This window comes from Bos grunniens, chromosome 5, assembly GCF_055505025.1.
Source record: "Bos grunniens cultivar Pamir isolate PY7600 chromosome 5, Bosgru_T2T1.0, whole genome shotgun sequence".
NCBI classification, from domain to species: domain Eukaryota; kingdom Metazoa; phylum Chordata; class Mammalia; order Artiodactyla; family Bovidae; genus Bos; species Bos grunniens.
Genome location: NC_141169.1, coordinates 111,872,170 through 111,899,140, shown reverse-complemented (window position 1 = coordinate 111,899,140; position 26,971 = coordinate 111,872,170). Strand labels below are relative to the sequence as shown.

Here is a 26,971-nt window from a genome sequence, read left to right as displayed (position 1 = left end):
AATGAATATTCAGGACTGATTTCCTTTAGGATTGACTGATTGGATTTCCTTGCAGTCCAAGGGATTCTCAAGAGTCTTCTCCAATACCACAGTTCAAAAGCATCAGTTCTTTGGCACTCAGCTTTCTTTTTTAGCTGTTATTTTTAAAAATTTTTAATTGTATAAAATTTAATTTGCCTGATATCTTTTTGTTCATCCCTTTGTCTCTTTGTTCATCCCTTTATTTCCAAGCTCTATCACTTAAAAAGTATTTTTTTTTTGTAAGCGGTGTGGAAATATTTATTCTGTTCACATTTTGTGTTGTGTTAGTCGCTCAACTGTGTCCAATTCTTTGGGACCCCATTGACTGTAGCCCACCAGTCTCCTCTATCCATGGAATTTTCTAGGCAAGAATACTGGAAGCAGGTTGCCATTCCCTTCTTCAGGGGATCTTCCCAACTCAGGAATCGAACCCAGGTCTCCTGCATTACGGGCAAATTCTTGACCACCTGAGCCACCACGGAAGCCCCTCTGTTCACATTCAGTGTAATACATTAGATTTTACTCTTCTCATCTTATGCTGTGTTCATTATTTATTTTAACTGTTTCCTGTCCCTTTCCGCCATCCTGATGGGACTGTTGGCAGTGGGGGCAGTCGAAGCAGGGATTCTTTGTTAGTATCCAGCTGCTGTGGGTGAAGCATGCCATCACCAGCAGTCCTGGCCACTAGACCAGCTAGCAGCATAGTTTGGAGGCTTCCTGGCAGTGAAGCCTTCAAATCTAGTTCCTCGTCCTTCCTAGAGATTCCGTGAACCATCCAACATCTTTCTATTAAATGTTTTTTCTGTGTCAGGAATTTCAGCATTCCAGGAATGCCTGTTGCTTCAACCAAGAACACCGGAAAACAGTTTCAAGTCTGTTCTTTCCCCAGTCAAGGCTGTGGTCAACTTCATGCAATAAAGTTTTACTTTGCTTATTAACAATATTTGATTTATTATTTTACTTGGCTGTGCCAGGTCATAGTTGTAACATATGGGGTCTTTTGGTTTCGGCTTGCAGGATCTTTAGTTGTGGCATGTGGGATCTCATTGTCCCCTGACCAGGGCTCAAACCCTGGCCCCTTGCATTCGGAGCAAGGAGTCTTAGCCACTGGACCACCAGGGAAGTCCTTATCTTATTTATTTAGGCAAATGTTAGATATAGAGAAGGAATAGAGCATAGTTGAATCACAAAATGATCCCACTATTCCAGACTCTACTAGGAATTCTAAAGCAAATTTTTCCTTAGAGCTGTAGCACTAAAGTTCTTTGTACTCATCGTTTAATGAAGGAAAGACTAATCCTTACGTAACCCTTTTAGAAAGTAAAGTTTTACAGACTTTCAAATTGTCTTTATTATTATTTTTTTCAATTAAAAAAATTTTTCCCACTTAGAAAACAGAAGAAAGATCTCTGGACTTGGGCAAGGGTCCGGCTTGCCTGTGGAGCTTGTTCCTCGATCCTGAGAGTCAGCAGTTCATGAAGCATTGGGATGCCCCAGGAACTGTCATCTTGAGTCACTCCGTAATGACAAAGGGATGAGAGTCTGATGCTCAAGCCTCTGAAGATCTTTTCTAAATTGGGGCCTGTTGAGAGAGGAATGAGAAAGCTTTGATTGGCAGGAAACTGTGAGGGAGGTAGGGGAGGAGAGGTGATGCTGAAAACGCAGGGACTAGAAATGCAAAGGAAAAGAACTGAGTCAAGTGCGCCCTGGAGGCCTGGAGGGAAACAGAGAGCTAAGGAGAATTTATTAAGGGGCTTCCCTGGTGGTCCAGTGGTAAAGAGTCTGCATTCCAATGTAGGGGACTCAAGTTCGAACCCTGGTAGAGGAACTAATATCCCACATGCTGCAGGGCATCTAAGAGGCTGTGTGCCACAAAGAAGTGTCAGTCACTCGGTCGTGTCCGACTCTTTGTGGCCCCGTGGACTATAGTCTACAGTAGCCCGCCAGGCTCCTCTGTCCATGGACTTCTCCAGGCAAAAACATGGGAGTGGCTAGCCATTCCCTTCTCCAGGGGATCTTCCTGACCCAGGGATCACATCCAGATCTCCTGCATTGCAGGCAGATTCTTTACTATCTGAGCCATCAGGGAAGCCACAAAGAAGACCTGAAGCAAACAAACAAAAAGGATCTATCAAGACAGACATGGAAGGAACTGCAAACGCCTGGGAGAGGGAGCCAAAAGGAGGTGTCATGAGAAAAGAGAAGGGAGTGGGGGGTGGGAGACAGCAAGCAGAGGACAGATGATAGAAGTGGGGAGGCTGAAGCTGGCGAGGGAGTTGGGGAGAGGCCGGGGACCTGCTTTGGGGCTGGCTTCTCACCGTTAGGATCCTCTGGAGCCTTCGTCTTATGCTCGCACTGTATTGCTCCAGCTTGTCCCAGGGCTGGAAGGGCCTTGACTGGTTGTCCACAAACTGTTCCCAGCAGTCTTCAAACTCTTGAGATATGAGAGAGAGAAGCAGAGTCAGGCCCTGAGGGCAGAGGAGCAGGTTTCCTCCTTCCTTCCCGCTTCTTTCTATTCCTGTCCCTGGAATTTCCCCTCCAGGTGGTATCACCCCTTGAGTCCCAACTGGGCCTGCGTCCTTCCTGCCCAGCCTCCCCTCTTCTCCCACTCCCACGCAGTGGCTTTCGCTCTTGGAACTTGTAGAACCTCCAGGGCACTGACAGCTCTGTCTCTCTTCCTACCTGTGTGGGTCATGACAGCCACTGAGATCCCAGCTTTCTGCAGATCCTGCAGCCCCATCTTAAATGGCTTGATCCAGTGGAAGTACAGGCGGGAGGCAAAGATCTCCAGTTTCAGGTGGTTATTCCTGGTGATGAAATTGACCAGCTCATTGGCACAGTTCGGGCAAGGGCTCCATGTGATATAGCAGATGATTTTGTAGCTCTGGCTCGGGTTCAGATCCAGTGAGTTGATCTTGTCAATAAAGCGAATTTCTGCATGCCGCTGCTTCTGGAGAGGGTATAAGACAGAGAGCAGGAAGGGCTGGTTAGAAGGCAGAGGCCAGAGGTCACACATGGAGGGTGAAGTTGGGGATGAGGGGCTCTATCCTGTGAACTTTCTAGGATGTGAGCTTGCCTATACCACAAAGAAAGAACCTCCTTTTGTTCATTGTGTATTCCTTCACTCACTCACTCATCCATTAATTCCACACATCTGTATCTTGACCGGAATCTGATCAGGGTCCTTGTGGCCAGAGGAGACGGGTTGTAGACCAGACACCCCCAGGGCTTCGTAGTTATTTAGTCACTAAGTCATGTCTAACTCTTTGTGACCCCATGGACTATAGCCTACCAGTCGCCTCTGTCCATGGGATTTCCCAGGCAAGGATACTGGAGTGGGTTGCCATTCTCTTCTCCAGGGGATCTCCCCAACCCAGGGATCAAACCCGCATCTCCTGTGTTGGCAGGTGGATTCTTTACCACTGAGCCACCAGGTAGAGTGTGAGCTGGTGTTTGGACACAATCAGGAGGTTGTCTGGAGATGTTTGAACCTGAGGGTAGTACCAAGGAGCAGGTCAGGGAGGAAGAGAGGAAGAACAGACAGGTAGAAAGATGAGCAGAAAGGCAGAAATGTGATGGAGATCTTGCAGGTGAGGTTAGGTGCTCAGTCCTTGGAAGAGCGCTTGGCTTCCCGGAGTGATGACTGAGCTGAGACCTGGAGGATGAGAAAACATGAACTTCTCAAAGAGGAGCAGGAAGACTTTGTGCTGGAAGGAAGGGCTTCTGTGGTGGCCTGGGATGGGGAAGAAGGTGGAGAGTTCCTGGGAAGCTGGGTTAACTCAGACTCTGCTGAGTCTCGCGATTTCCCCTGCATGGATGAGGTTAGCCCCTTCCGGCCCTGTACCCAGAGGACCCGTCTGGCACCTTGTTGCGGAAGCAGCCTCTGTCAAGCGTCAAGTCATTAAGCTGCTTCAGCTGGTAGCACAGGTAGGTCTTCCTCCTGTAGTAAGGTGCTGGGACCCGGGGCTGGTTGCCAAACTGCTGCTTGAACAGAATTTCTCTTAGCAGATTCATCGTGTTTCTGTGCAACAAGGAAGGAGAAAATCCAAGATGCAGAGAGCGTTCTTTCTCTGGTGCCACCCTAGGCTGGGTTACATTCTGAACCCAATTCCTTGGGCTCGCCTGGGCCCTTAAGGGGAGGTATGGGAGGGTCTCTTCCTTCTTGGCTGACCAGGGGGACCGGGGAGGGAGACGGAAGAGTGTGAGTTCTCCCACCTCAGAGACCACCTCCCACCTCTGGCCTGAAAGAGAACCCCTCCACTCCAGCCCACGCTAGAGGACACTGCAGGCAGGATGCCTGGGCTAGGGTAGGGCGGGGGCACCCCGAGAACTGAACACTGCATGTCCTTCCTCGGCTCTCACATCTTTGTCCTGAGCCCCAGACCCCTCTGTGTAGGTCCCACAAGCACCTCAATCTCATGTCTAATGTCAGAACCCTTTCTCTTTGGGGGATGGGGGGATGGAAGCTGGTGTTTGTCCGTTAACTCTTTGTGCTCCTGGCTGAGGTGTGTGTATCACACTTCTGTCTGTAGAAAGAGCACAGAGGTACATGACCAGGAAAAACTGCTGTCACCAAGGGTGTGTTGCAACAGACACCTTTGGTGGAAGCACTCACTTAGCTTTTTCTCCCCCGCCCATTATGCTTGTACTCTGTAAAGTATTTCGTTTTGTACCTTGCTTTCCTTCATGTAATACATTGCAAAGTGGCCCAGCCTACGTGGAAATGCAGAACCACGAGGTTCTAGTATGCGAGCTTGCCCACAGCACAAGGAAAGAACCTCCTTCTTTCCTTCATTAGGTATTCCTTCACTCACTCACTCATCCATTAACCCCACACTCCTCAAGCATCCGTATCTTGATCAGAATCCGATCAGGGTGCCTGAGGCCAGAGGAGATGAGTTGTAGACCAGACACCCCCAGGGCTTCGTAGTTGTTTGGTCACTAAGTCGTATCTGACTCTTTGTGACCCCATAGACTGTAGCCTGCCAGGCTCCTCTGTTCATGGGATTTCAAGAAATCCCATTTTTTTTCAATAAACGCTGCTGGCTCTGCACAAATTGAAGCAGGTGGATACAACCAGGAGCCTTCCTGCCAGACCCAGGGAGGTGCATGAAGGTACGCTCTGGCCAGAGCCCCACCACACGTGGACACCCAAGGCCAAGCAGATGCCAGCCTGAACAAGCTTGGGAGGCTTGATGGCCTCAGACCACCGTCCTTTTGGACTCTCCACCCACGGTAATGTCACTTGGCCTATCATCGCGTCAGACACAGGTGACCTCAGAGCATCGGAACTGGCACAGGAACCAAACTAAGGATGCCCTCATAGCCCAGACCCCGGGTTGCAACACTCTGCCTACAAGGGTGGAAAAGCTCTGCCATATTTCCAGCTGACTCACTGAAATATCACCAGTTCCACCAACGAAAAACCATTTCTGGTATCTGTTATTCTAATTAGCAAAGCCACAGATTTCACCAGTGGAAACCTATCTTATCAATGGAAACCTAACATGCCTCGTGTTAATCAGTAAAACTTTAGGTGGATTTGGAGAACAACTGCTAAAGAGACCACCTCTGGACTGGGACCCTTCATTACCCACCACTGACCTCCCCTGAAGTTCATACTCCCGGTGAGGGGAACTGGTGGCCAGATCAGAAGGGAAATCCCATTTGCAGCACATCTAAGACAACCACTGCCCCATCTGCCCAGAGTCTTCCTGATTTTAGCCCTGAAGTCCCCGTGTTCTGGGAAACTCCCCAGTCCTGGGGACACCCAGACAACTCAAGGCTTAGACCCTTCACATTTCAGACGAGAGGACTTATCTTCATAGCACATATGTTGCACCTTGACCTTGACTAGCTAAAACTGTAGGTGTGACAGAAACAACCTTTAAGAAGTATTTAAAGATCAATTGAATTTTTCACACTTGGTAGTGTCTTCATGGGAAATGAGTTATCTTCTTATCTTGGAGAGTTTTCCCTCCACAGAGCAGAAATGAGAGTATTCTTTTGCAAAATTGTGCCTTTAAAATAAAGTTTTACAAAAACGCTTTTGTAGCTGACTCCAGACATTGTTTCAATCATCCTTGAACCTAAAGTCTAGGATTGAGGGTGCACAAAAAGCTTCAGGAAGACCTGGGGGCCATGTCTATGGGATATGGCCAGGGCCAGACACAGAGATGGCCAGGGACACAGACAGACAGGCTGTGGCAGAGGCGAGGCTGGGAGGCCTGAGGCAAGAGGAGGAACAGAAGTGGAGCCCTGCAGGGAAGGAGCCAGAGAGAGAACCCAGGGCTGGGAGTGGATGGTGGCAGAGCCCGAGGCTGAGAGGAGAACTGGCATCGATACCTGGTCCCCACAGCCTGGCTCCAGCCCCCTTGGCAGTCTCGGCTTGCCCTGGCACTGGGCGCTCTGGCTCCACCTCCCTCTCAGCAGGCTGCCCTTGGCCTTGGGAGAGTCCCTTATCTGAGAATGTTCCCCGACAGCTTTCTGAGTGGCAGATGCCCTTCTGGCCTGGGGAAGCTGAGGCGGGAGGTCCTAGGCTGGTTTTCTTTTTCTCCATCCTCTTCCTCCTCCCAGGCTCTTGACTTACCTGGTTCCGGGAGTCCAAACGCAAGCTCCTTGCCCAGGATGGCCTGACCCAGCCCAGCCCTCGGTCATAGACACTCCCAGGACCCCTGCTTTTAGGACAGTCCCTGATCTGAAAGCAACCTCCCAGCCATCTCAGCTGAGGCTCCACCCACTTCCTGTTTTGGCACCAGGCGTGGGAGGGCCCTGGGGTGCTTTGATTCCTCGGGTTCAGACCCGCCTTCTCTGGGGCCCTCCCTCTTGGCAGAGCTCAGCCTCTGATGGATGGGCAGGACCGACATTACTGCAAAGGGGAAAGAGAAAGTAAAGATGCCAGCAAGAGGGATGGGCCAGACCTTGGCTGTAGAGAGCAGGACAGAGGCTGCTCCCACTGGGGGAGGGGCAAGCTGATGCTCTCTCCACCCACCCCGGCTTGGTACTTTGTTGTCATTTAGTACCCTGGCAAGGATGGAAAGTACTCTGGGCAGGATGGAAAAGGAGGGCTGGGGGTCAGCACTACAGATCTTCATCTCCAGCCCTGTGTTGGGCAGATCTGTGCACCATCAGCCACCCCAGCGCCCCGACAGCCTCAAGCAGGGAGGATCGTTATCCTGACATTTTAGATGAGGTCCTAGCACGGACAGGCTAAGACAGTCTCTCAAGGTCACACAGCAAATATGAAAGAACTGGAAAGCTGTCCAGGCAGCCTGGCCTGGCTCCCTCCTCCCGCTTCCCCATTGTTCCATTAAAAAGAGTGGGTGGAGGGTGGGTACAAAAGAAAGGGTAAGCTGCCTGCTTACCTTGTCATGTCAAGACCTCCAGATGAAAAAGTAGCTCTGGGGAAAGGGGAAACCTAGGGAGGAGGTCTTAGAGCAGTCGTGGCCACCTCCGGTCCAGATTGCACACAGATGCAACTCCTAAGTTAACTTTTCCCAGCTTGTCATCTCACTGCTCTCGGACCCTGCACACACCCCCTTCTGCCCCACAGGCCCTGGTGTGGCCTCGGGGGTAACAAGACCTTGGGCAGGAAGTTAGAGGATCTATAAGAATGCTGTCCCCTTTACCTCCCTTTGTCCTAATGCCCAGGGTCACAGCCAATGGAAAAGTCTAGAATGATCTGGGTCCTTCTGGGAAGACTGATCAGATCTGCACGCTGAAGTGTTGGTCAGACTCAGAGCTAAGTCACCCCTGGCCTGAGAAGCAGGAAGGGTGGACAAGAAGTCTGAAACCCTTTGCTGGCCTTTCCCTAATGACAGCAATCCTCCAGCCCCGGCCCTAGAAATCCCCATGAGCTGCCGGGGATGGGCCGAGATGCAGGCATGCCAGGAGCGGGGCATTTTGAGCTGGCCACTGGGGCCCTTTCAATGCTGGAGACAATCAGGACGTGTGTCATCCACAGCTGTGTCCGTCTGTGCCTCCCTCCTTGAAGGAAACACCAAGAGGGAGGGCATCGAGGCAGATGAGCTGAAGCAGCCAGGGACCCCCCGGGACTCTGCTCAGGACCCCCAGGCAGCAGTGCAAACAAGAGGGGAGAGCAAACGGACAAGCATCTGCTGCCACTGACAATTCATGCCAGATGCCAAGAGGAGTGGGACCCCCCGACCTTCTCCACGAGGACTTTATGACAGATTCCAAACCAACAGCTTCCTACTTGCCAGTCCTTCCTGTGCCTCTGGTGGCCCAGAAACCCAGCTCATCAGGAGCTTACTCTCTTTACCCCTTGCCATCGTTCCCGCCACCCTTTCTGGAATCTCCACTGAGTTCCTCCTCCTCTGTGCGTTTATGTGGCTGCTGGCTCTGCAATCACAGGGCCAGACACTCACGTTCTGATCTACCTTGAGCAGCCGAGCTGTGGTCTCTGACCTGACTCCTGGAGGCCCTTCCACTTTCTGTTCTGCTTTTGGGAAAATTTCTGATCATCTCAATCCTCAAGTGCCCAATCCTACCTTTTCCCCTAAAGGCCTATTTAAATGTAAACTTAACCATTAACTACCCCCCGCCCCCACTCACTCTCCATCACCATCCTCAGTACTTCATCGCTGGCAGCAATGTGGGAATGGGACCAGGAATGAGCAGAGTGAGCTCGGACTGTGATGATGTCAGAGTGATGGTGGGGTGAGGGTGGGGTTGTGGGGGCACCAAGGTCTAGAATGGAAGCAGACGAGTCAGGGTCAAGGGGTGGGGCATAACCTGGAGAGAGATACACAGGACCAGGATCCTGCTGTCACTGCGCCCGCTCAGCTCAGAGATGCCCTTGGTCATTGTAGGGGCTGAACTGTGAGCTCCAAATCCATATTCTGAAGTCCCCACTTCCACTTCCTCAGAACGTGACCGTAACTGAGATAGGACCTTGAAGGCAGTGATTGAATTAAGAGCAAGCTCTTAGGGCTGGGGTCCCCAGCCTCCGGGCCATGGACTGGCACCTGTCTGTGGTCTGTTAGAAAGGGTCTGCACAGCAGGAAGTGAGCGGTGGGCAAGTGAGCAAAGCTTTATCTGTATTTACAACCGCTTCCCATCGCTCACGTTACTGCCTGAGCTCTGCCTCCCATCAGGTCAGGGGCAGCATTAGATTCTCATGGAAGCACAAATAGGGCTTCCCAGGTGGCATTAGTGGTAAAGAACCCGCCTGCCAATGCAGGAGCCAGAAGAGACTCGGGTTCAATCCCTGGGTCAGGAAGATCTCCTGCAGGAGGGCTTGGCAATCCACTCCAGTATTCTTGCCTGGAGAATGCTATGGACAGAGGAGCTCGGCGGGCTACAGTCCATGGGGTGGCAAAGAATTGGAAATGACTGAAGCAACTTAGCTCACACATACAGGAGTGCAAACCCTACTGTGAACTGTGCAATCAAGGGACCTAGGTTGCATGCTCTTTATGAGAATCATCCCCAAAGCATCCTCTTCTCAACCCTCCGGTCCATGGAAAAACATTGTCTTCCATGAAACTGGTTCCTGGTGCCAAAAAGGTTGGGGACCACTGTCTTAGGGTGACTCTTACTCCAATCTGACTGATGTCCTTGTGTGTGCTAAGTTGCTTCAGTCGTGTCCGACTCTTTACAACCCAGTGGTCTGTAGCCTGCCGGGCTCCTCTGGCCAGAGGATTCTTTAGGCAAGAATACTGGAATGCGTTGCCATGCCCTTCTCCAGGGGATCTTCCTGACCCAGGGATTGAACCTGCATCTCCAACGTCTCCTGCATTGGCAGGCAGGTTCTTTACCACTAGCGCCAGCTGGGAAGCCCCAATGTCCTTATAAGCAGAGGAGATTGGGACACACAGAGGGACACCAGGGGCTCCCCAGAGGTCACGCACAGAAGAAAGGCCATCTGAGGACACAGCGAGAAGGCAGCCACCTGTGGCCAAGGAGAGAGGCCGCAGGAAAACCCAGCCTGCCATCACCTTGGTCTTGGACTTCTAGCCTCCATGACAGCGAGAAAAATTAATGCGTCTTGTTAAGTCACCAGAGTGACTTAACAAGTCTGCGGAGTTTTGTTGCTGACGCCCTAGCGAACGAATACAGTCACTCCCATCAGGAATCCTCGTTCTCTGATTAGTCAAGTCAGTCTTCAAGGTTGTTTTTCAAATCTCATTTTCACACGTATACATGTTCATACCCACTTATGTTCAGTTCAGTAACAAGGTTGGGTCAGCGCGTGAGATGGGAGGAGGCGGGGGCCCCCTTGCTGGGGGAGAGGGAGACGCTGGGAGAAGAAAGGAGAGAGGACTGAGGAAAGGTTCAAGGGCAGGGGCCCGGCAGGACCGGGGCGGGGGGAAGAGGAGGCTGAGAAGGGAGGTAACAGTGGGCGGAGGTGAGGGGGAGGCCGTGGGTCGGGGTAAAGGGGAGGCTAAAGAAGCCCTCACCCGAGAATGTCCTCAAGCTCTTCAACCAGCCGCTGATAATTTCTGTATAGTTTCTTCCAAGGCCTGAAGGGCCTCCTCTGACTGTTTACAAACTTTTTCCAACAGTATTTGAATTCTGAGATAAAGAGGAAAGCAGAGCTGTCAGAACTGGGCCTGTCCTCTGCTGACCCTCTCCCTGTGCCCTGGGCCCTCCTCCCCGCTCCCCAGGCTCCCCTCCCACTCCCCTCTTTCTCGGGAGGTATTCTAGGTGCCCCCCCATACCTCCCCTCGCCCAGCCCCCCAGCCCCCTCTGCTCTCACCTTGGTAGGACATAATGTCCACATGGGCTCCCTGGTCGCTCAGCCTGAGCAGCCCCTGCCTGGACCTCTCCTCCTGGAAGTTGTAGAGACGGGCGGTGAAGATGCTCAGCGTCACATTCTGGTGCCTCCCCAGGAAGTCAGCCACCTCCTTCGCACACTTCATGCAGGGGCTCCATGACATGAACCAGGTGATGTGGTAACGCTCGTTAGAGCGCAGCTTCTCGGCGCGGAACCAAGACAGGAAGCGGAGTTCGGTGTGGCAGCGAGTCCCATCATAGACCTGGGAGAGACGGAGGAGGAAAGCGCGGTTGTTCTTGGCGGCAGAGCAGGCCGTGCGGGTGGCAGCAGGAGGAGGAGTCAGGGGCTGGTGTCCCAGAGGCAGGTGGCTTACTAGTTATCCCTTCTTTCCATCTGTCCCCTCCCTTCTTTTCTTCCTTAGTTGTCCCTTCCCACAGTCACCCACTCATCCATTCATTCCAACATCCATCCTCTCAAGCATTCATTCTACAAGTATCCTGAGTCCGGCTTCGTGCCATGCCCTCTGGGGTCCAGGTTGGTTCCCTGGCTGCTGTCTGCTAGGAGGCTCACAGAGCTGCCCAGCACCTCAGGGAACCCACCAGCCACACACCTCTACAGAGCATCTGACGTGTGGCTCGAGTGAAGGGAGTTGTGTGGCAGGTGTGAAAATACACAGTTAAGGGATTTCCCTGGTGGTCCAGTGGCTAAGACTCCACGCTCTCAATGCAGGGGACCGGGGTTCGATCCCTGGTCAGGGAACTAGACCCCACAGGCAGCAACTAAAACAGATCCCGTATGCTGCCTGGAGCAGCCAAATAAATAAATGTTAAAAATAAAAAACACAGTTCGTTTCAGTGACTTAGTATGAACAAAAAAGAATGCAAACTATCTCATGAAGTTTTATATTAGTTATGCATTATAAAATTCATATAAGTATATAGCTTAGATACACAGACAATTCTCTTATCTGAGGGCTGCTCATCTGTGGATTCAACCAACCACCTATTGAAATTATTCAGAAAAAGGAAATTCCAGAAAGTTTCAAAAGACAAAACTTGAATTTGCCCGGCTGGCAACAATTTACATAACATCTTGTTCATTCGCTAAGTTGTGTCTGACTCTTTATGACCCCATGGACTACGGCACTCCAGGCTTCCCTGTCCTTCACCATCTCCTGGAGTTTGCTCAGACTCATGTCTATTGTGTTGATGATGCCATCCAACCATCTCATCCTCTATTGTCCCCTTCTCCTCCTGCCCTCAATCTTTCTCAGCATCAGGGTCTTTTCCAGTGAGTTGGCTCTTTGCATCAGGTAGCCAAAGTATTGGAGCTTCAGCATCAGCCTCAGTCCTTCCAGTGAATATTCAGGCTTGATTTCCTTTAGGAATAACTGGTTGGATCTCCTTGCAGTCCAAGGGACTCGCAAGAGTCTTCTCCAGCACAATTCAAAATCATCAGTTCTTTGGTGCTCAGCCTTTTTTATAATCCAGCTCTCACATCCGTACATGACTACTGAAAAAAACCATAGCTTTGACTATATGGACCTTTGTTAGCAAAGAGATGTCTGCTTTTTAATACACTATCTAGGCTTGTCATATGCTTTCTTCCAAGCAGCAAGCATCTTTTAATTTCCTGGCTGCAGTTGCCATCCACATTGGTTTGGGAGCCCAGGAAAATAAAACCTGTCACTGTTTCCACTTTTTCCCCATCTATTTGCCATCAACTGATGGGACTGGATGCCATGATCTTAGTTTTTTGAAAGTTGAGTTTTAAGCCAGCTTTTTCACTCTCCTCTTTCACTTACATAGACACTGCATTTACAAATGTTTATGTAGCATTTACATTGTATCAGATATCACAAGTAAGCTAGAGATGATCTAAAGTATATGGGAGAATGTGGGTAGGTTATATGCAAATGCTATGCCATCTTGCATATGGAATTCAGTATCCACAGATTTTGGTGTTAGCAGGGTTCTTGGAACCAACCTCCCGCTCCATACAGAGGGATGACTGCATTGCCCAATACCTTATCAATATTAATTTCATCGGTTTCTCTTAATCTTTTGAATACTGGGTAGTAGAAAAAGTCAGATGACACGTATGACTCGGATTATATTTTGATGGGGTAATATTGCTACAGCACACACTCCTACCCAACCCAGCCCATGAGAGCTGCCTTCCCCAGGTAGGTTCTGAAAAGGCTGCAGGCAGGTGGGGGACATTTTGCAGGAGTGGTGAGATGCTGCCCCAGGAGCCGCAGGGCAGTGGACTTATTAGGCACTGCTGATGCTGCAGTGGTCATCCAGGAGACCTGGCCACGTGCTCACCAGCTGGGGGACAGGCAGAATGAAGGTTGTGGGTCTCCCCTGTGAGATCCCAAGCCCTAGGCACAGAAGTGGAATGGGTGTGGCAGGTGAGGACCCAACTAGCAGAGCAGCTACTAGGGTCTGATCGGCACTGGAACACAATAGACCAGACTTCCTAAACACATCCTTGTTGTTAAGTCACTGAGTCGTCTCCGACTCTTTTGTGACTCCATGGACTGTAGCCCACCAGGCTCCTCTGTCCATGGGATTTCCCAGGCAAGAACACTGGAGTGGGTTGCCATTCCCTTCTCCAGGGGATCTTCCTGACTCAGGGATGGAACCCATATCTCTTGCATCTCCTCCACTGGCAGGTGGATTCTTTACCACCAAGCCACCAGGGAAGCCCACATGCTTTCCTCCGAAGCTAAAGGCCAAGCTTGATGACAACTCAGAGACCCACCACCAGCAGACTCTAAACAAAGCCTGGTGGGATGTCAACTGCCATCTTGTATGAGGTTCCAGGAGCGTCAAGTAGAGACTTCACAGGCCAAGGACTTAGGAAAATGTATGGGAAGACACGGAATTCCCTGACAGCCCCCAAATGGCATAGGACTGATTACAATTTTTTCCACTATATCAACTTGCTTATGAACCTTTGTAATACCTGTGATGGAGGGACAGCATCTGGGGGCTAAAATTTCATCCCGTTTTTGAAACAGGAACTAGATTTGAACGATTACCCTGCAAAGACATTGGACACTATCACTGCTGTGCGTGTGCGCTCAGTCGTGTCCAGCTCTTTGCAATCCCGAGGACTGTAGCCTACCAGGCTCCTCTGTCCATGCACTTTTCCAGGCAAGAATACTGGAGTGGGCTGCCATTTCCTTCTCCAGGTGATCTTCCCGACCCCGGGAAAGAACCGTGTGTCCCGCATCTTCTGCACTGCAGGCAAATTCTTTACTGCTTGAGCCATCCAGGAAGCCCCATCACTGCTATATCTGCATTCTTTTATTTATCTAGGCCCCACCAAACTGCTTGCGGGATCTTAGTTTTCCATGCCCCCACTGGGAGCACCGAGTTTTCACCACTGGACTGCCAGGGAAGTCCCTATAACTGCATTTTTTATAAAAACTGGACGCACTGCAAAAGGAATTTTCCTAGTATCTGACATAACACAGTCGGAAAACCAGTGAATGGCAGTTGTAATTATATCCCCCAGTCATAACTTTGGGAAAACAACTTGTGCAAGGATCCTAAAAGGGCAGTTTGCCATCCACTCCCTGCTCCCGGGCTTTTCCTCCCCTGGCAGGACACAATGCCGGCAGCACGTGAAATCTGTGCTGCCCGCACTGCAATTCTAAGGCACCAAATAAATGCGATGAGAGTTTCCTGGGGCCTGTACCTGGTTATGAAAGACCCCCCAGTCGAAGGAGACACGTGAGTGGTATTTCCTTCTTTCCACCTTGTAGCAGATATAGGAGCAGTTCCTCCTGTTGGCATAGAGTAGGTTGCGAAACTGGAAGTAGAAGGTTTCAGGATCTAACCGTGCCATGTGTTCGCTGGAGTCTCTGGAGCGAAAGAGAGAAAAGAGAAAATGCAGAGAACGCCCCCCTCCACCCCGACCCGGGCATTTCTCCCAGCTGTGTGTGTCTCCTGAGCACAACGCCCTGGCTGCTCTCGGTGCTCTGCTTCCCAGCAACCCTCCTGGGCCTTGGGAATTTCCTGCTGCCTTTGGCAGACAGGAAGACTGGGGAAGAGAAGACGGTGCTGGGTCAGCAGGGTGGGTGACGTCTCCCCCTAGGGCCCAGGCTCTGCTCTTTCCTGTAGCACCCTAATCCCCACTCCAGTTTTCCTGCCTAACATTAGTAAAACATAAAAAATAATAAAAACCTCTCCACTACAAAATAATATCCTTTGACATTTCAGTTCCATTCATTCCTGACTTTTCACTTGTGCATTTGTTTGCTTGTGTTAATTTTTATTGGAGTAAAGTTATTTTATAATGTCGTGTTAGTTTCTACGGTCCGGCAAAGTAAATCAGCTATACACGAACATGCATCCCTTCTTTTTTGGATTTCCTTCCCATTTAGGTCATCACAGAGCACCGAGTGGCGTTCCCTGAGCTATACAGTCCGTTCTCGTTAGTTATCTATTTTATACATGATATCAATAGTTGTTTCAGTTTTTCAACGAGATTAACACCTAAATTCACTGGTTCAGGCTACTGTTTCAAGTGTTTTCTGTATCTGAACTCATCGACTCCTCCCCCAAATCCCAGGGGAACCAAGCCCATTTTATAGAGGAGGGAGCAGGGACACAGCGGGGGCAAGTAGCCCACCCAAGTCACACAGCAGTAAGTGATGGAGCCGGGCCCCAACCAGACGAGGCCATCTCCAGCTATGCCATCTGTGACCTTGCAGCCGTGTGAAGCCTTGGATGTGGCTTTCTTTCCTACTCACTTTTAAAACAGGAGCACTTCCCCTGATCTTTCCTCGATTCTAGACCCATGGTACAGTTATAAATGTTAAGCGTGGTCACCTAAGGTGTGGCCAGGTTGTAAACCATTTAATGGTTTTACTTAAACCAATGGTTGTAAATAAAACCATTTATTTTTCTGCTCAGAGCTGAGGTACCCTCGGAAGAGGGGATGTCTCTACTTGCCTTAGAGAAGTATTCTCACACTGTGCTTACAGTGGTCTAAACAGTAGAGAAAATGGATCGGAGTGCTGTAAACAGTCCACCAGCTGCTTCAGCCATCCTTTGGCCAAATTCTAAGTGTTCATAGAGGGTGCAGCCCAGCACAGGTGGGAAAAGAACTGGCCCACAGCATTTCAGACTGAGAGCTGGGCCAGAGGACCCTCAGAGAGGCGTGGAGGTGTGGGAGGGGCCAGTTCAGAAGCAAGAGTGGGCGCCCCCTCCCCAGAACAGGGCAAAGACTCCAAGTGGGAGAGGGTCCTTTCAGAAAAGGTGCCAGAGGGGGAAAAAGAACGGGGCTGGAGCTGCAGAGACGTCAGGGAGAAGGAGGCTGAGGGATGAGACACAGCCCTAGAGACCTCGGGAGAGGGGGCCCAGTAGACAGAGCGGGCGGGCAGCAGTACCTGGTCCAGGGCATCTGGCTGTAGCCTCGGTAGGCTGGTTGCATCCCTGGCCTTTGTCTTGAGTGCAGGGGCTCCACTTGCTCTCTCAGGACTCTCGGGTAGAAAAACCCCTTATCTATGAGTGACCTCCCAGGCCGGCTCTGCGGAAGCCCGCCCTCCTTCCTGGTTTGGCACGGGGGTGGGAGGAGGGCCCCGGGTGGGAGGGCCCCCGGGGTGCTTTGCTTCCTCAGGCTCAGACCCACCTTCCCCTGGGCCCTCCCTCTTGGCTGAGCTCAGCCTCTGATGGGGCCAGGCCCCTCCATGGGGTAGGACCTGACGTTACTGCAAAGGGAAAGAGAAAGTAAAGATGCCCAAGAGGGGGATGGGCCAGACCCTGGCTAAAGAGAGCAGACCGCAGCCGATCCCACTGGGGGAGGGCAGACTGGATCCCTCTCCGCCCTATCCACTCACCCAGCCCAAATCTGCGCCTAGCTCTACACCTGCCTGTTGAATGAATGGACGCCATGAGGGAGTGTGGCCCTTATGAGGTAGGAGACAGGTGGGCTCCAGGTTGGAAATCTACAATAAGCCACCCTTCTGCTTGCATTTCTTGAGATAAGAGATAGGTGGGCTCCAGTTAAGGAATTTACAGGGTTAGTAGCCAGTCTTTGTCTCTTATCTCTAGGGAATAATCACGGCAAAGACAATGAAAGGAAAAAACCCTGTCTGACAGAGGAGACCCTACAAACGCGCAGAAACTCTCCTTGGAGTCAAGAAATAAAGTAGAAAATTATTAGTTGCCTTGAAGAAGGAATTCATAGGGCCTGGACTCCATCTTAGGCCTGTTCATGCTGATCATGCTCGGCTACCTTTCCAATGGACTCTGAACTCTGTGTTTAGTGCCTATGAAAACAACAGAAGGATAAGACCCCTCCAGACAGGGGAACCTTGAAGATCGTATCTAGGTTACTCATCGCCTAAGAGAAAACATACACTAATCACCCCTTCCTCGAGACAGGCCGTAAGTTTTTCTGTATCTATCAGAGTATAACCTCGGGTTTATTGATTATTGGCTAACTGTTTGACTGTTTGAGCACATGAGCACATAGCACGTGAATGATGGGGTTACTGGGATTGTATTTTCCTTGGTTTATGTAAGTCTCAAGGAATTTGGAGTGGTGGGTTCAGACACATACACACAGGGTATAAAAGATTTTCACAGATGCTGGTTGGGGTCCTTGGCTAAGAGGAGACTCTGCCTTGGGCCCGCCGGTGTAATAAACTGCACTCCACTATCTGCATTGTCCTTCTGAGTGAGTTTGCTTCCCGGAATGTGTGGCTACAACAGCCTGACTCTTAGCGACCCCATGGACTGTAGCCCGCCAGGCTCCTCTGTCCATGGAATTCTCTAGGCGAGAATACTGGAGTGGGTTGCCATTTCCTTCACCAGGAGATCTTCCCAACCCAGGGCCACCGGGGAAGCCTTGGAATCAAAAGTCAGAGGATAATTCCAGGCCATGATGAGTCTTGCTCCTCCCAGAAGCCTTCACTTCAAGATCCAACTGGGCTAGGGTGGGCGTGCGCACCCCAGGGGAGGGTCCTGAGACAAATTAACCAGGGAGGACAAAGTAAGGTGATTGGCTTGAGGGAAGACATAGACTCAGAAAACTGCCCTTTTATGAAGGATTTATTATAAAGGATTTAAACTCCCCAAAGTTGCTAATTTCTCTCTCTCGGAGCTCTCTCCTGTGCCTTTCTGAATGTACTTTTTCTTTTCAATAAACTTTTTACTTTACTCTTTACCTTCTGCCTCCTTGCCTGAATTCATTCTTGATTAGGCAGGCAAGACTAGGAACCTTAGCCTTACCTGCTGACTCCTGTGGTCCAGGGCTTAGGACTCCTGGTCTGGGAAACGAAGTTCTTGCTTCCAGTTGCCGGTTGCTGCCGTTTGCTCCTGACTGCATCCGAAATCATTCCCACCTCCAAGTTCCAGCCTGCTTGGGGTTCAGGCTGTACAGAGAAGAACAAACCTGACTCCAGGTTGAATCTGTTCCTTAAGCTCGAACCCTTGTGCTCTGTGGCCTGTGTTCAGTCACGCTGGCTCTGTAGCCTTATAAACCAATGTTGCTTGGAATTTCCCATGGATTCAGGTTACGGGTCCCACTCTAACGCAGGGGTGGTAGACGCTAGCCCCAGACTAACCACATGATTTGTTGTAAATAACAGTTTATTGACACTTTTAAAAAGGGGAAAATCAAGGAGTTCCCTGGTGGTCTGGAGGTTAGGATTTGGCACTTTCGCCACCATGGTAGGCTTCAATCCTTGATGGGGAATCTGAGATCTTCACATGCCTTGCAGCACACTCAAAACTAAAAAAAGGGAAAATCAATCGATAAAGATTACTTTAAACACACACACACACACACACACATATAAGAACGCTGCCTAGAGCCAGGAATATATGTGATAGACCAGTCTCCAGCCAGCCTCTGACCTTTAAAGGCACTTTCCCATTCACATAGAGATTAAAAGTTGCAGAACAGAAAGTAACAGTTGTCTTGTTGGAGGTTTACTGGAACATGGTGACCAGATTTACCTGGATAGCTGCAAGAACAAAGGATTCTCACAACAACCAGCAACACCCCCTCTCCTTTTAGGATTAAAGAAGCCTGAATTCTAACTCAGATAAGGTGGATCTTTGGGACACGAGTCCACCGTGTTCTTGGTCTGCTGGCTTTCCTAATACAGTCGCTATTGCTTGCCCTGACACCTCTTTTCTCAATTTGTCAGCATGTACCGTGGAGAGCAGTATGAGTTTGGACTCCAAAACAGGGCTTCAACATACAAATTTGCACACAGATGTTCACTGTTCACAAGTGACACAGACTTTTAGCCCAGACCAGCCCGTGACCCACAAGATTGCTTTGGTTGCCGCCTGGACAATGATGGTGTAATATTGCTCTCGATACACTAATTGCCGCTTTACACCCAGAGCTGAAACTGCAGTGCACCTGCCTTCCCAGAGGTCGTGTTCATTGCTACAATACCTCACCCGGAGGCCTGGAACATGGCTCCTTTTAGCTGAGCTTTTGCTGCCCTTAAAGGATCGACATCTCCTTGTGGGAATAAAATGCCTTACTTGGCACTCACTGCCAAATTGCTTAAAAAAAAAAAAAGGTTTACCTATTTACTTGGCTGGGCTAGGTCTTAGTTGCAGCATGTGGGATCTAGTTCCCCAACCAGGGATCGAACCTGGGCCCCCTGCCTTGGAAGCTCAGTCTTAACCACTGGACCATCAGGGAAGTTCCCAAGCTGTTTTCTAAAGCTCTAGTACCAGCAGACCCTTCCAGGAGAAACAAAAAATATTACCATTCTGACAGAGTCAATTCCTAGGCAGATTGATAAGAAGTCCAGGGTCCCCAAGGAGAAAGGGGTCTGGGGCTCTCAAAGTGGAGATTGAAAGTGAAAGTGAAAATGAAGTCACTCAGTCGTGTCCGAATCTTTGTGACCCCATGGACTATAGCCTACCAGGCTCCTCCTTCCATGGGATTCTCCAGGCAAGAATATTGGAGTGGGTTGCCATTTCCTTCTCCAGGGGATCTTCCCGATCCAGGGATCGAATTCGGGTCTCCCGCATTCCAGGCAGACACTTTAAAGTGGAGATTGCTGCTGCTGCTGCTAAGTCGCTTCAGTCGTGTCCGACTCTGTGCGACCCCATAGACGGCAGCCCACCAGGCTCCCCTGTCCCTGGGATTCTCCAGGCAAGAACACTGGAGTGGGTTGCCATTTCCTTCTCCAATGTATGAAAGTGAAAAGTGAAAGTGAAGTCACTCAGTCGTGTCCAACCCTCAGCGACCCCATGGACTGCAGCCCACCAGGCTCCTCCATCCATGGGATTTTCCAGGCAAGAGTACTGGAGATTAGGGGTCTGGAATTCTCGAGGAGGAGAAAAGGACAAACTTTTTTTTCCCTTTACATTCGTTCAGTTCAGTTCAGTTCAGTTCAGTTGCTCAGTTGTGTCCGACTCTTTGCGACCCCATGAATCACAGCAAGCCAGGCCTCCCTGTCCATCACCAACTCCCAGAATTCACTCAAACTCACGTCCATCAAGTCAGTGATGCCATCCAGCCATCTCATCCTCTGTCGTCCCCTTTTCCTCCTGCCCCCAATCTCTCCCAGTATCAGAGTCTTTTCCAATGAGTCAACTCTTCGAATGAGGAGGCCAAAATACTGGAGTTTCAGCTTCAGCATTGTTCCTTCCAAAGAACACCCAGGGCTGATCTCCTTTAGAATGGACTGGTTGGATCTCCTTGCCGTCCAAGGGACTCTCAAGAGTCTTCTCCAACACCACAGTTCAAAAGCATCAATTCTTCAGTGCTCAGCTTTCTTCACAGTCCAACTCTCACATCCATACTTGACCACTGGAAAAACCATAGCCTTGACTAGACGAACCTTTGTTGGCAAAGTAATGTCTCTGCTTTTCAATATGCTATCTAGGTTGGTCATAACTTTCCTTCCAAGGAGTAAGTGTCTTTTAATTTCATGGCTGCAGTCACCATCTGCAGTGATTTTGGAGCCCAAAAATAAAGTCTGACACTGTTTCCACTGTTTCCCCATCTATTTCCTATGAAGTGATGGGACCAGATGCCATGATCTTCGTTTTCTGAATGTTGAGCTTTAAGCCAACCTTTTCACTCTCCTCTTTCACTTTTATCAAGAGATTTTTTAGTTCCTCTTCACTTTCTGCCTTAAGGGTGGTGTCATCTGCATATCTGAGGTTATTGATATTTCTCCCCGCAATCTTGATTCCAGCTTGTGCTTCTTCCAGCCCAGCGTTTCGCATAATATACTCTGCATAGAAGTTAAATAAGTCTTAGTCAATTACACAACTCAGTTTAAACTTTGTACTAGGGATTATACAACAGCAATGTATCCGGCTGGAGGAGCTTCTCCTTCCTGAAAACCTGACTAATTCTGATATTTTAGAATGTATATTATGGGAGTGGGTCTGGAGGATCTTTCTATTGTTAAATTCTAATCTTGTTATCCAAAATGTAAATTGTGGGAGTAGGTCTGGTAAAATTTTCACAAACTTGAGACATTCTTTTGATTCATTGTAATAACTAATTAAAAGGTATATAACTCTATGACCAACCTAGATAGCATATTAAAAAGCAGAGATATTACTTTGCCAACAAAGGTCCATCTAGTCAAGGCTATGGTTTTTCCAGTAGTCAAGTATGGATGTGATAGTTGGACTGTGAAGAAAGTTGAGCACTGAAGAATTGATGCTTTTGAACTGTGGTACTGGAGAAGACTCTTGTGAATCCCTTGGACGGCAAGGAGATCCAACCAGTCCATCCTAAAGGCGATCAGTCCTGGGTGTTCATTGGAAGGGCTGATGCTAAAGCTGAAACTCCAATACTTTGGCCACCTCATATGAAGAGTTGACTCATTGGAAAAGACCCTGATGCTGGGAGGGATTGGGGGCAGGAGGAAAAGGGGACGACAGAGGATAAGATGGCTGGATGGCATCACCGACTCGATGGACATGAGTTTTGGTGAACTCCGGGAGTTGATGATGGAGAGGGAGTCATGGCGTGCTGCAGTTCATGGGATCACAAAGAGTTGGACATGACTGAGCGACTGAACTGAACTGAATTGAACTCCATTGCTAACACTAGCAAGGGGGTACTCTTTCTGCCCCCTTCTGATGTCTGTGTCAGAAGCTTTCTCTATTCCTTTTATACTTTAATAAAACTCTATTGCACAAAAGCTCTGAGTGATCAAGCCTTGTCTCTGGCCGCGGATTGAATTCTTTTCTTCCGGAGGCCAAGAATCCGGTGTCTTTTCATAGGTCAGCAATAACCTTTCAATTCCCCATATTCTCACCAATACTGGTGTTATGAGACCTCTCATTTCCCCAACTTGATGAAATATGAAAAGCTATCTTATTGAGGTTTTATTTTATATTTTCCAGATTTCTAGGGAGACCAAGCATCTTTTCATAATTTTCTGCCCCTTTCTAGAATTGTTGGCTGCATCCTTTGTCTGTTTTCTAGTAGGAAGTTTGTCTTTCCTTATTGCGTTATAAGAATTTTTAAATATTCTGCATAGTAACCCTTTGTCAGTTATACACATTGCAGATACTCCTTTCCAATCTGTGACTAGGCTCTTAGTTCATGAAGTCTTTCCATAGGTAGATGTTTTAATTTTTAATGTTTTCAAATGTATCAGTTTTTCCATGCATGTATATGATATGAGACAGATATCTAATTTTTTTAAAAATTTCATTTCTTGGCCATGCTGCAAGGCATGCAGGATCTTAATTCCCTGACCAGGGCTCAAACCTGTGCCCCACGCAGTGGAAGCTCAGAGTCTTAACCACTGGACTGCCAGAGAAGTCCCAAGAAAATTCTTCTAAGATAGGGAAATAAATATTACACATCCTGTATTCTTTATTTTGGGCTGTGCTGGTTCTTCGTTGATGCACGGGCTTTTTTCTAGTAGTAGGGGGTAGGAGCTACTCTCTAGCTGCATTGCAAGAGCTTCTCATTGGGCTGGTGTCTCTGGTTGCAGAGCACAGGCTCTAAGGCGCGCAGGCTTCAGCAGCTGCAGCATGTGGGCTGAGTAATCGCAACTCCCAGAGTCGAGAGCACAGGCTCAATCAAGAGCTGTGGCACGTGGGCTTAGTTGCTCTGAGGCATGTGGGATCTTCCTGGATCAGGGATCGAACCTGTGTCCCCTCCATTGTCAGGCAGATTCTTAACCACTGAGCCACCAGGGAAGTCCATAAGTCCTATATTCTTTAAGACTTCCTTGGCGTGAATGTTTGCTAACAATTTAATTATGACTTTTCATATTTATGTTTATAAATAAATATGGTTATAGCTTTTCTTTTTCACATTCTTCTTACTCAGTTTTAAAATCAAGATTATTGTAACTGCTCAAAAACAACTAGGGGAGGTTTAACTTTTTTTTATTTCTTAAGAAAGTTTAGTTCTGATACTTATAGGGTTGATTGAACTCAGCATAAAACTTTCTGGGCTGGTAACATGATATGATTGCTTTTGTGACCTTTTAAACTAATAATTGCATTTCTTCAAATGGTTTAGGGTTAACTCATGTGTTCTTTTTCTTTTGGCATAATTTCTATCATTTTTTTCCTAGAAAGTTGTTCATTCTGCCTCATTTTTCAGATCTATTGGTGTGTGTTCATAGTATTCTCTTCTGACATGTACTTCTATAAAAGGTAGAGACTTTTTATGGTGTCTATAACTATGACTCCATTTTACTCATAATATAGTTTATTTTTGCTTTCTCTCTTTTTTGAAGAGATTTTTCAGCTTTGTCTGCTTCAGTGTACTAGGTTTTGATGTTAATCCTTTTGCTATTCCCTTTTATTGAACTGATCACTTAAGCTTCAAATATCAATTTTTTTCTTTTCTAATACATGCATATTATGAGATAAATTTTATCTTAAGTACTGTTCAATTATACTCCACAAATTTGCTCTCTATTGTTTTAAATGATCGATGAGTTCTAAATATGTCTTTAACACGTGAATTATTTAGCAACGTGCTGGTATAGGTGGAAGCAGGGATCCAATTCAGATCCTGATGCCCTAGCTTGAACCCACTGGAAATCAATATCCAACTGTCCATTGGTACCAGGGACACTCAGGGCTCAGCCTTCATCACATCCCCCAAGAAGCAAATACATCTCCCACAAAGTAGAATGAGCATTAAAATTTTGCTAATGTTCTTGGTTAGTTGATGGAGGAGGGTAACACTTCAGGGATGCGTTCATTAGTCAAAGTTCAACCAAGAAAATCAGGGCATCTGTGATATATACATTTCATATAAGGACTTCTCTTTTTTTCCAGCTTTGTTGAGGTATAATTGACAAATACAATTGTATGTATTTAGAATATACAACATGATGATTTGATACACATATACGTTGTAAAATGATGACCACATTCAAGTTAACACATCCAGAGTCACCTTTTGTATGGTGAGAACTCTTAAGATCTACCTCTAGCAAATTACAAGTTTCCAATACAGGGTTATTAACTATAGTCACCATTCTGTATATTAGATCCTCAGAACTTACTCATGACTGAAAATTTGTACCCGATGCCCAGCGTCTCCCCATTTGCCCACCTCCCCTGGCAACCACCATTATACTGTCTGTGTCTATGAGTCTGACTTTTAAGAAGTTTCACATATAGATGATAACATACTTTGTTTTGTCTTTCCCTGGCTTATTTCATGTAGTATAACGTCATCCACTTTCACCCACATTGTCACAAATGGCAGGATTTTCTTCTTTTTATGACTGAATAATATCTCAGGATATGCGTGTGTGTGTTTGCAGTATCTCCTTTATCCACTCTCCCACTGATGGGCACTTTGGTTGTCTCCTTGTCTTGGCTCCTTGTCTTGGCTCCTTGTCTCCTTGTCGTGAGCAATGGTGCAGTGAACACGGAATGCCTCACAAAGCCCTCTCTCGGACATGCTGATTTCATTTCCTTCCAATGTATACCCAGAGGTGGGACTCCGGGATCACATGGCACATATAAGGGTTTCCTCCAGAACTCCCACTTTCTGGAATTGTGGGGGCTGGTTAAGTAGTCTTTGTAAGATGCTGTCTTTGTGTCTGATGCTGAAGTCTGCAAGAAAGCAGCTGGCAAGGGAAGATGGATGTAAGCGTGGGTGAATGAGAACAAGCTGGGACCCTCAGTACGAGCTGTGGAGCACACAAGGGTGAACAGAAACCCCTACAATCATTCTTGCCTCTGACTTCAGTGGTCTGGGTGTCCTGCTGGGGCCCTTCTTCAGCGAGATAAGAATGCGACCAGGGGGATGTGGGAAAGTCCTGGCCGCTGCAGGCAGTTACTGCTTCACACCAGCGTGCTGAGTCTGGTCAGCACATCAACACGTGAGCACCTAGAAGAGGTGCTACTTCTCGTCCTCCCTGGAAACCAGCCAGGACAGTCCTCCCAGGGCCTGGTCCAAAACTTCTGGGAATGGAACTCTGGGAAATGTCATTTGGCCTGGCCAAGCCCACACGTGGCAAAGCTACCACAAGGGGGCAGGATTGGGATTGCGTGGAACCAGAGGATTGACCCCAGTGAATAGTGAACCCTCCCATCCACAAACATGGTACCTCTCTCTATGTATTTAGGTCTCCCTTACCTTCTCTTGGACTTCCCTGATGGCTCAGACAGTAAAGAACCCACCTGCAATGCAGGAGACTTGGGTTTGACCCCTGGGTTGGGAAGATCCCCTGGAGAAGGGAAAGGCTACCCACTCCATTATTCTGGCCTGGAGAATCCCATGGACTGTATAGTCTATGGAGTTGCAAAGAGTCGGACATGACTGAGCAGCTTTCACTGACCCTCTCTTGGGGCTTCCCAGGTGGTACCAGTAAAGAAGAAAGAAGAAAGGTAAAGAGTCTGCTTGCCAATGTAGGAGACACAAGAGACTTTGTTCGATCCCTGGGTCAGGAGTAGGAAATGGCAACCTGCTCCAGTATTCTTACCTGGAAAAGTCCATAGACAGAGGAGCCTGTCAGGCTACAGTCCAAGGGGCTGCAAAGAGTCAGACATACACACATACCTTCTCTTAGAGCTGCTCTCGGTGTATGGGTCTTACACAACATTTTTGTGACAATGTTTAATGCTCTGTTTTCAGAGACAGATTTCTAGTAATGGATAACAGCAAACACATGTATACTGCTTACAATGGGTCAGGCACTCTTCATAATATGTGTAGCTATAAATATAAACAAAGGCATTTAAGCTTCACAGCCACCTATGAAGAAGTTCTATTACTGTCTCCATTTTATAAGACAGGACTGAAGCACAGAAGGGACCCTTCTCCAGCGGATCTTCCCGACCCAGGAATCTCCTGCATTGCAGGATTCAGCTGAGCTACCAGGGAAGCAAGTAACTTGTCAAGTGTTATAATCCAGCAGGTGGTGGAGACAGGATTGGAACTGGCAGCTGACTCCAGCTACTCCCAATATTACCCTATTCTACTTGGTAGTAGCTACCAGCGTTCACACAAGAGTCCAACAGCCCCGAAATCAACACTGATGCTCCGTGAATATAATATCATGTATGAAACGAGTTGCCAGTCCAGGTTCGATGCATGATACTGGATGCTTGGGGCTGGTGCACTGGGACAACCCAGAGGGATGGTATGGGGAGGGGGGAGGGAGGAGGGTTCAGGATGGGGAACAAATGTATACCTGTGGCGGATTCATTTTGATATTTGGCAAAACTAATACAATATTGTAAAGTTTAAAAATAAAATAAAATTAAAAAAAAAAAACAGAAAACTAAAAAAAAAAAAAAAGATTCCATCTGATGTTCAGAGTCATTGAACTGGCGCTTTGAACTACTTCTATGACACAGCAAGGTCTCTTATAACTGCTGTGGGGCGAGGGGACCCTCATCTCTGTCTTACATTATTCTGTGTTTAGGAAGATTAGCAAATATTTTCGAGCAAGTCCATGGAACTTCATCTGTAATAGGAAAGCCAGTAGCAAGCTGGTCAAGTCAAATTTTACAGGAAGAAAGAGAGTGAAAGGAATAGGATTTCCCTTCAAGAGAGTAAACAAACACAGCGTTTTCATCTTGTCCTTAGTGTAACCAAGCAGGACCCCCCGGGCCTCTCCCAGTGTCTTCCACCCACCTCTTTCTTGTCTGTAGAAAATCTTTAGCTTCCTAGGTCTTCCCTGAGTTCCAAAGAATAATTTAATTGGAGAAGTGAGAAAATGCAGAAACAAAGGACAACAGTCAAGCAAGAGAAAATAATATA

General features: G+C 48.3%; 1 protein-coding gene and 1 long non-coding RNA gene across 4 annotated transcripts; one reads left to right on the top strand and one right to left on the bottom strand.

Moving 5' to 3' along the window:
* Window positions 1–1,354: 1,354 nt before the first annotated feature.
* LOC147373086 (DNA dC->dU-editing enzyme APOBEC-3H-like) lies at window positions 1,355–16,517 on the bottom strand. 2 transcript variants are annotated; one of them, XM_086402887.1, is made up of 8 exons: window positions 16,164–16,517; window positions 14,468–14,633; window positions 10,742–11,021; window positions 10,443–10,557; window positions 3,886–4,042; window positions 2,704–2,971; window positions 2,340–2,455; window positions 1,355–1,603 (listed from the first exon to the last, which is right to left on the bottom strand). In XM_086402887.1, exons 1-8 carry the CDS (start codon window positions 16,205–16,207, stop codon window positions 1,592–1,594), a joined length of 1,158 nt encoding a protein of 385 aa, XP_086259013.1. In that variant the 5' UTR covers window positions 16,208–16,517; the 3' UTR covers window positions 1,355–1,591. The 2 variants fall into 2 exon arrangements, with proteins under 2 accessions (XP_086259013.1, XP_086259014.1); XM_086402888.1 differs by lacking the exons at window positions 10,443–10,557; window positions 10,742–11,021; window positions 14,468–14,633; window positions 16,164–16,517 and adding an exon at window positions 6,611–6,911.
* Window positions 16,423–26,508, top strand: LOC147373085 (uncharacterized). Of its 2 annotated transcripts, XR_015164520.1 has the most exons (3): window positions 16,425–16,690; window positions 16,828–17,163; window positions 26,002–26,508. It is a non-coding gene; the product is annotated as an uncharacterized LOC147373085 (long non-coding RNA). The 2 variants fall into 2 exon arrangements; XR_015164519.1 differs by lacking the exon at window positions 26,002–26,508 and having other exon boundaries at window positions 16,423–16,690; window positions 16,828–17,944.
* Window positions 26,509–26,971: the final 463 nt, after the last annotated feature.

Excerpts from the sequence above, each read along its gene's own strand:
- LOC147373086 (XM_086402887.1), bottom strand. The coding sequence starts at position 16,207 with ATGCAACCAGCCTACCGAGGCTACAGCCAGATGCCCTGGACCAG. Across the intron at positions 11,022-14,467 it reads GGGGGGTCTTTCATAACCAG|GTCTATGATGGGACTCGCTG; the intron begins GTACAGGCCCCA and ends CGTCTCTCCCAG. Across the intron at positions 2,972-3,885 it reads GAGGCTGCTTCCGCAACAAG|AAGCAGCGGCATGCAGAAAT; the intron begins GTGCCAGACGGG and ends TACCCTCTCCAG.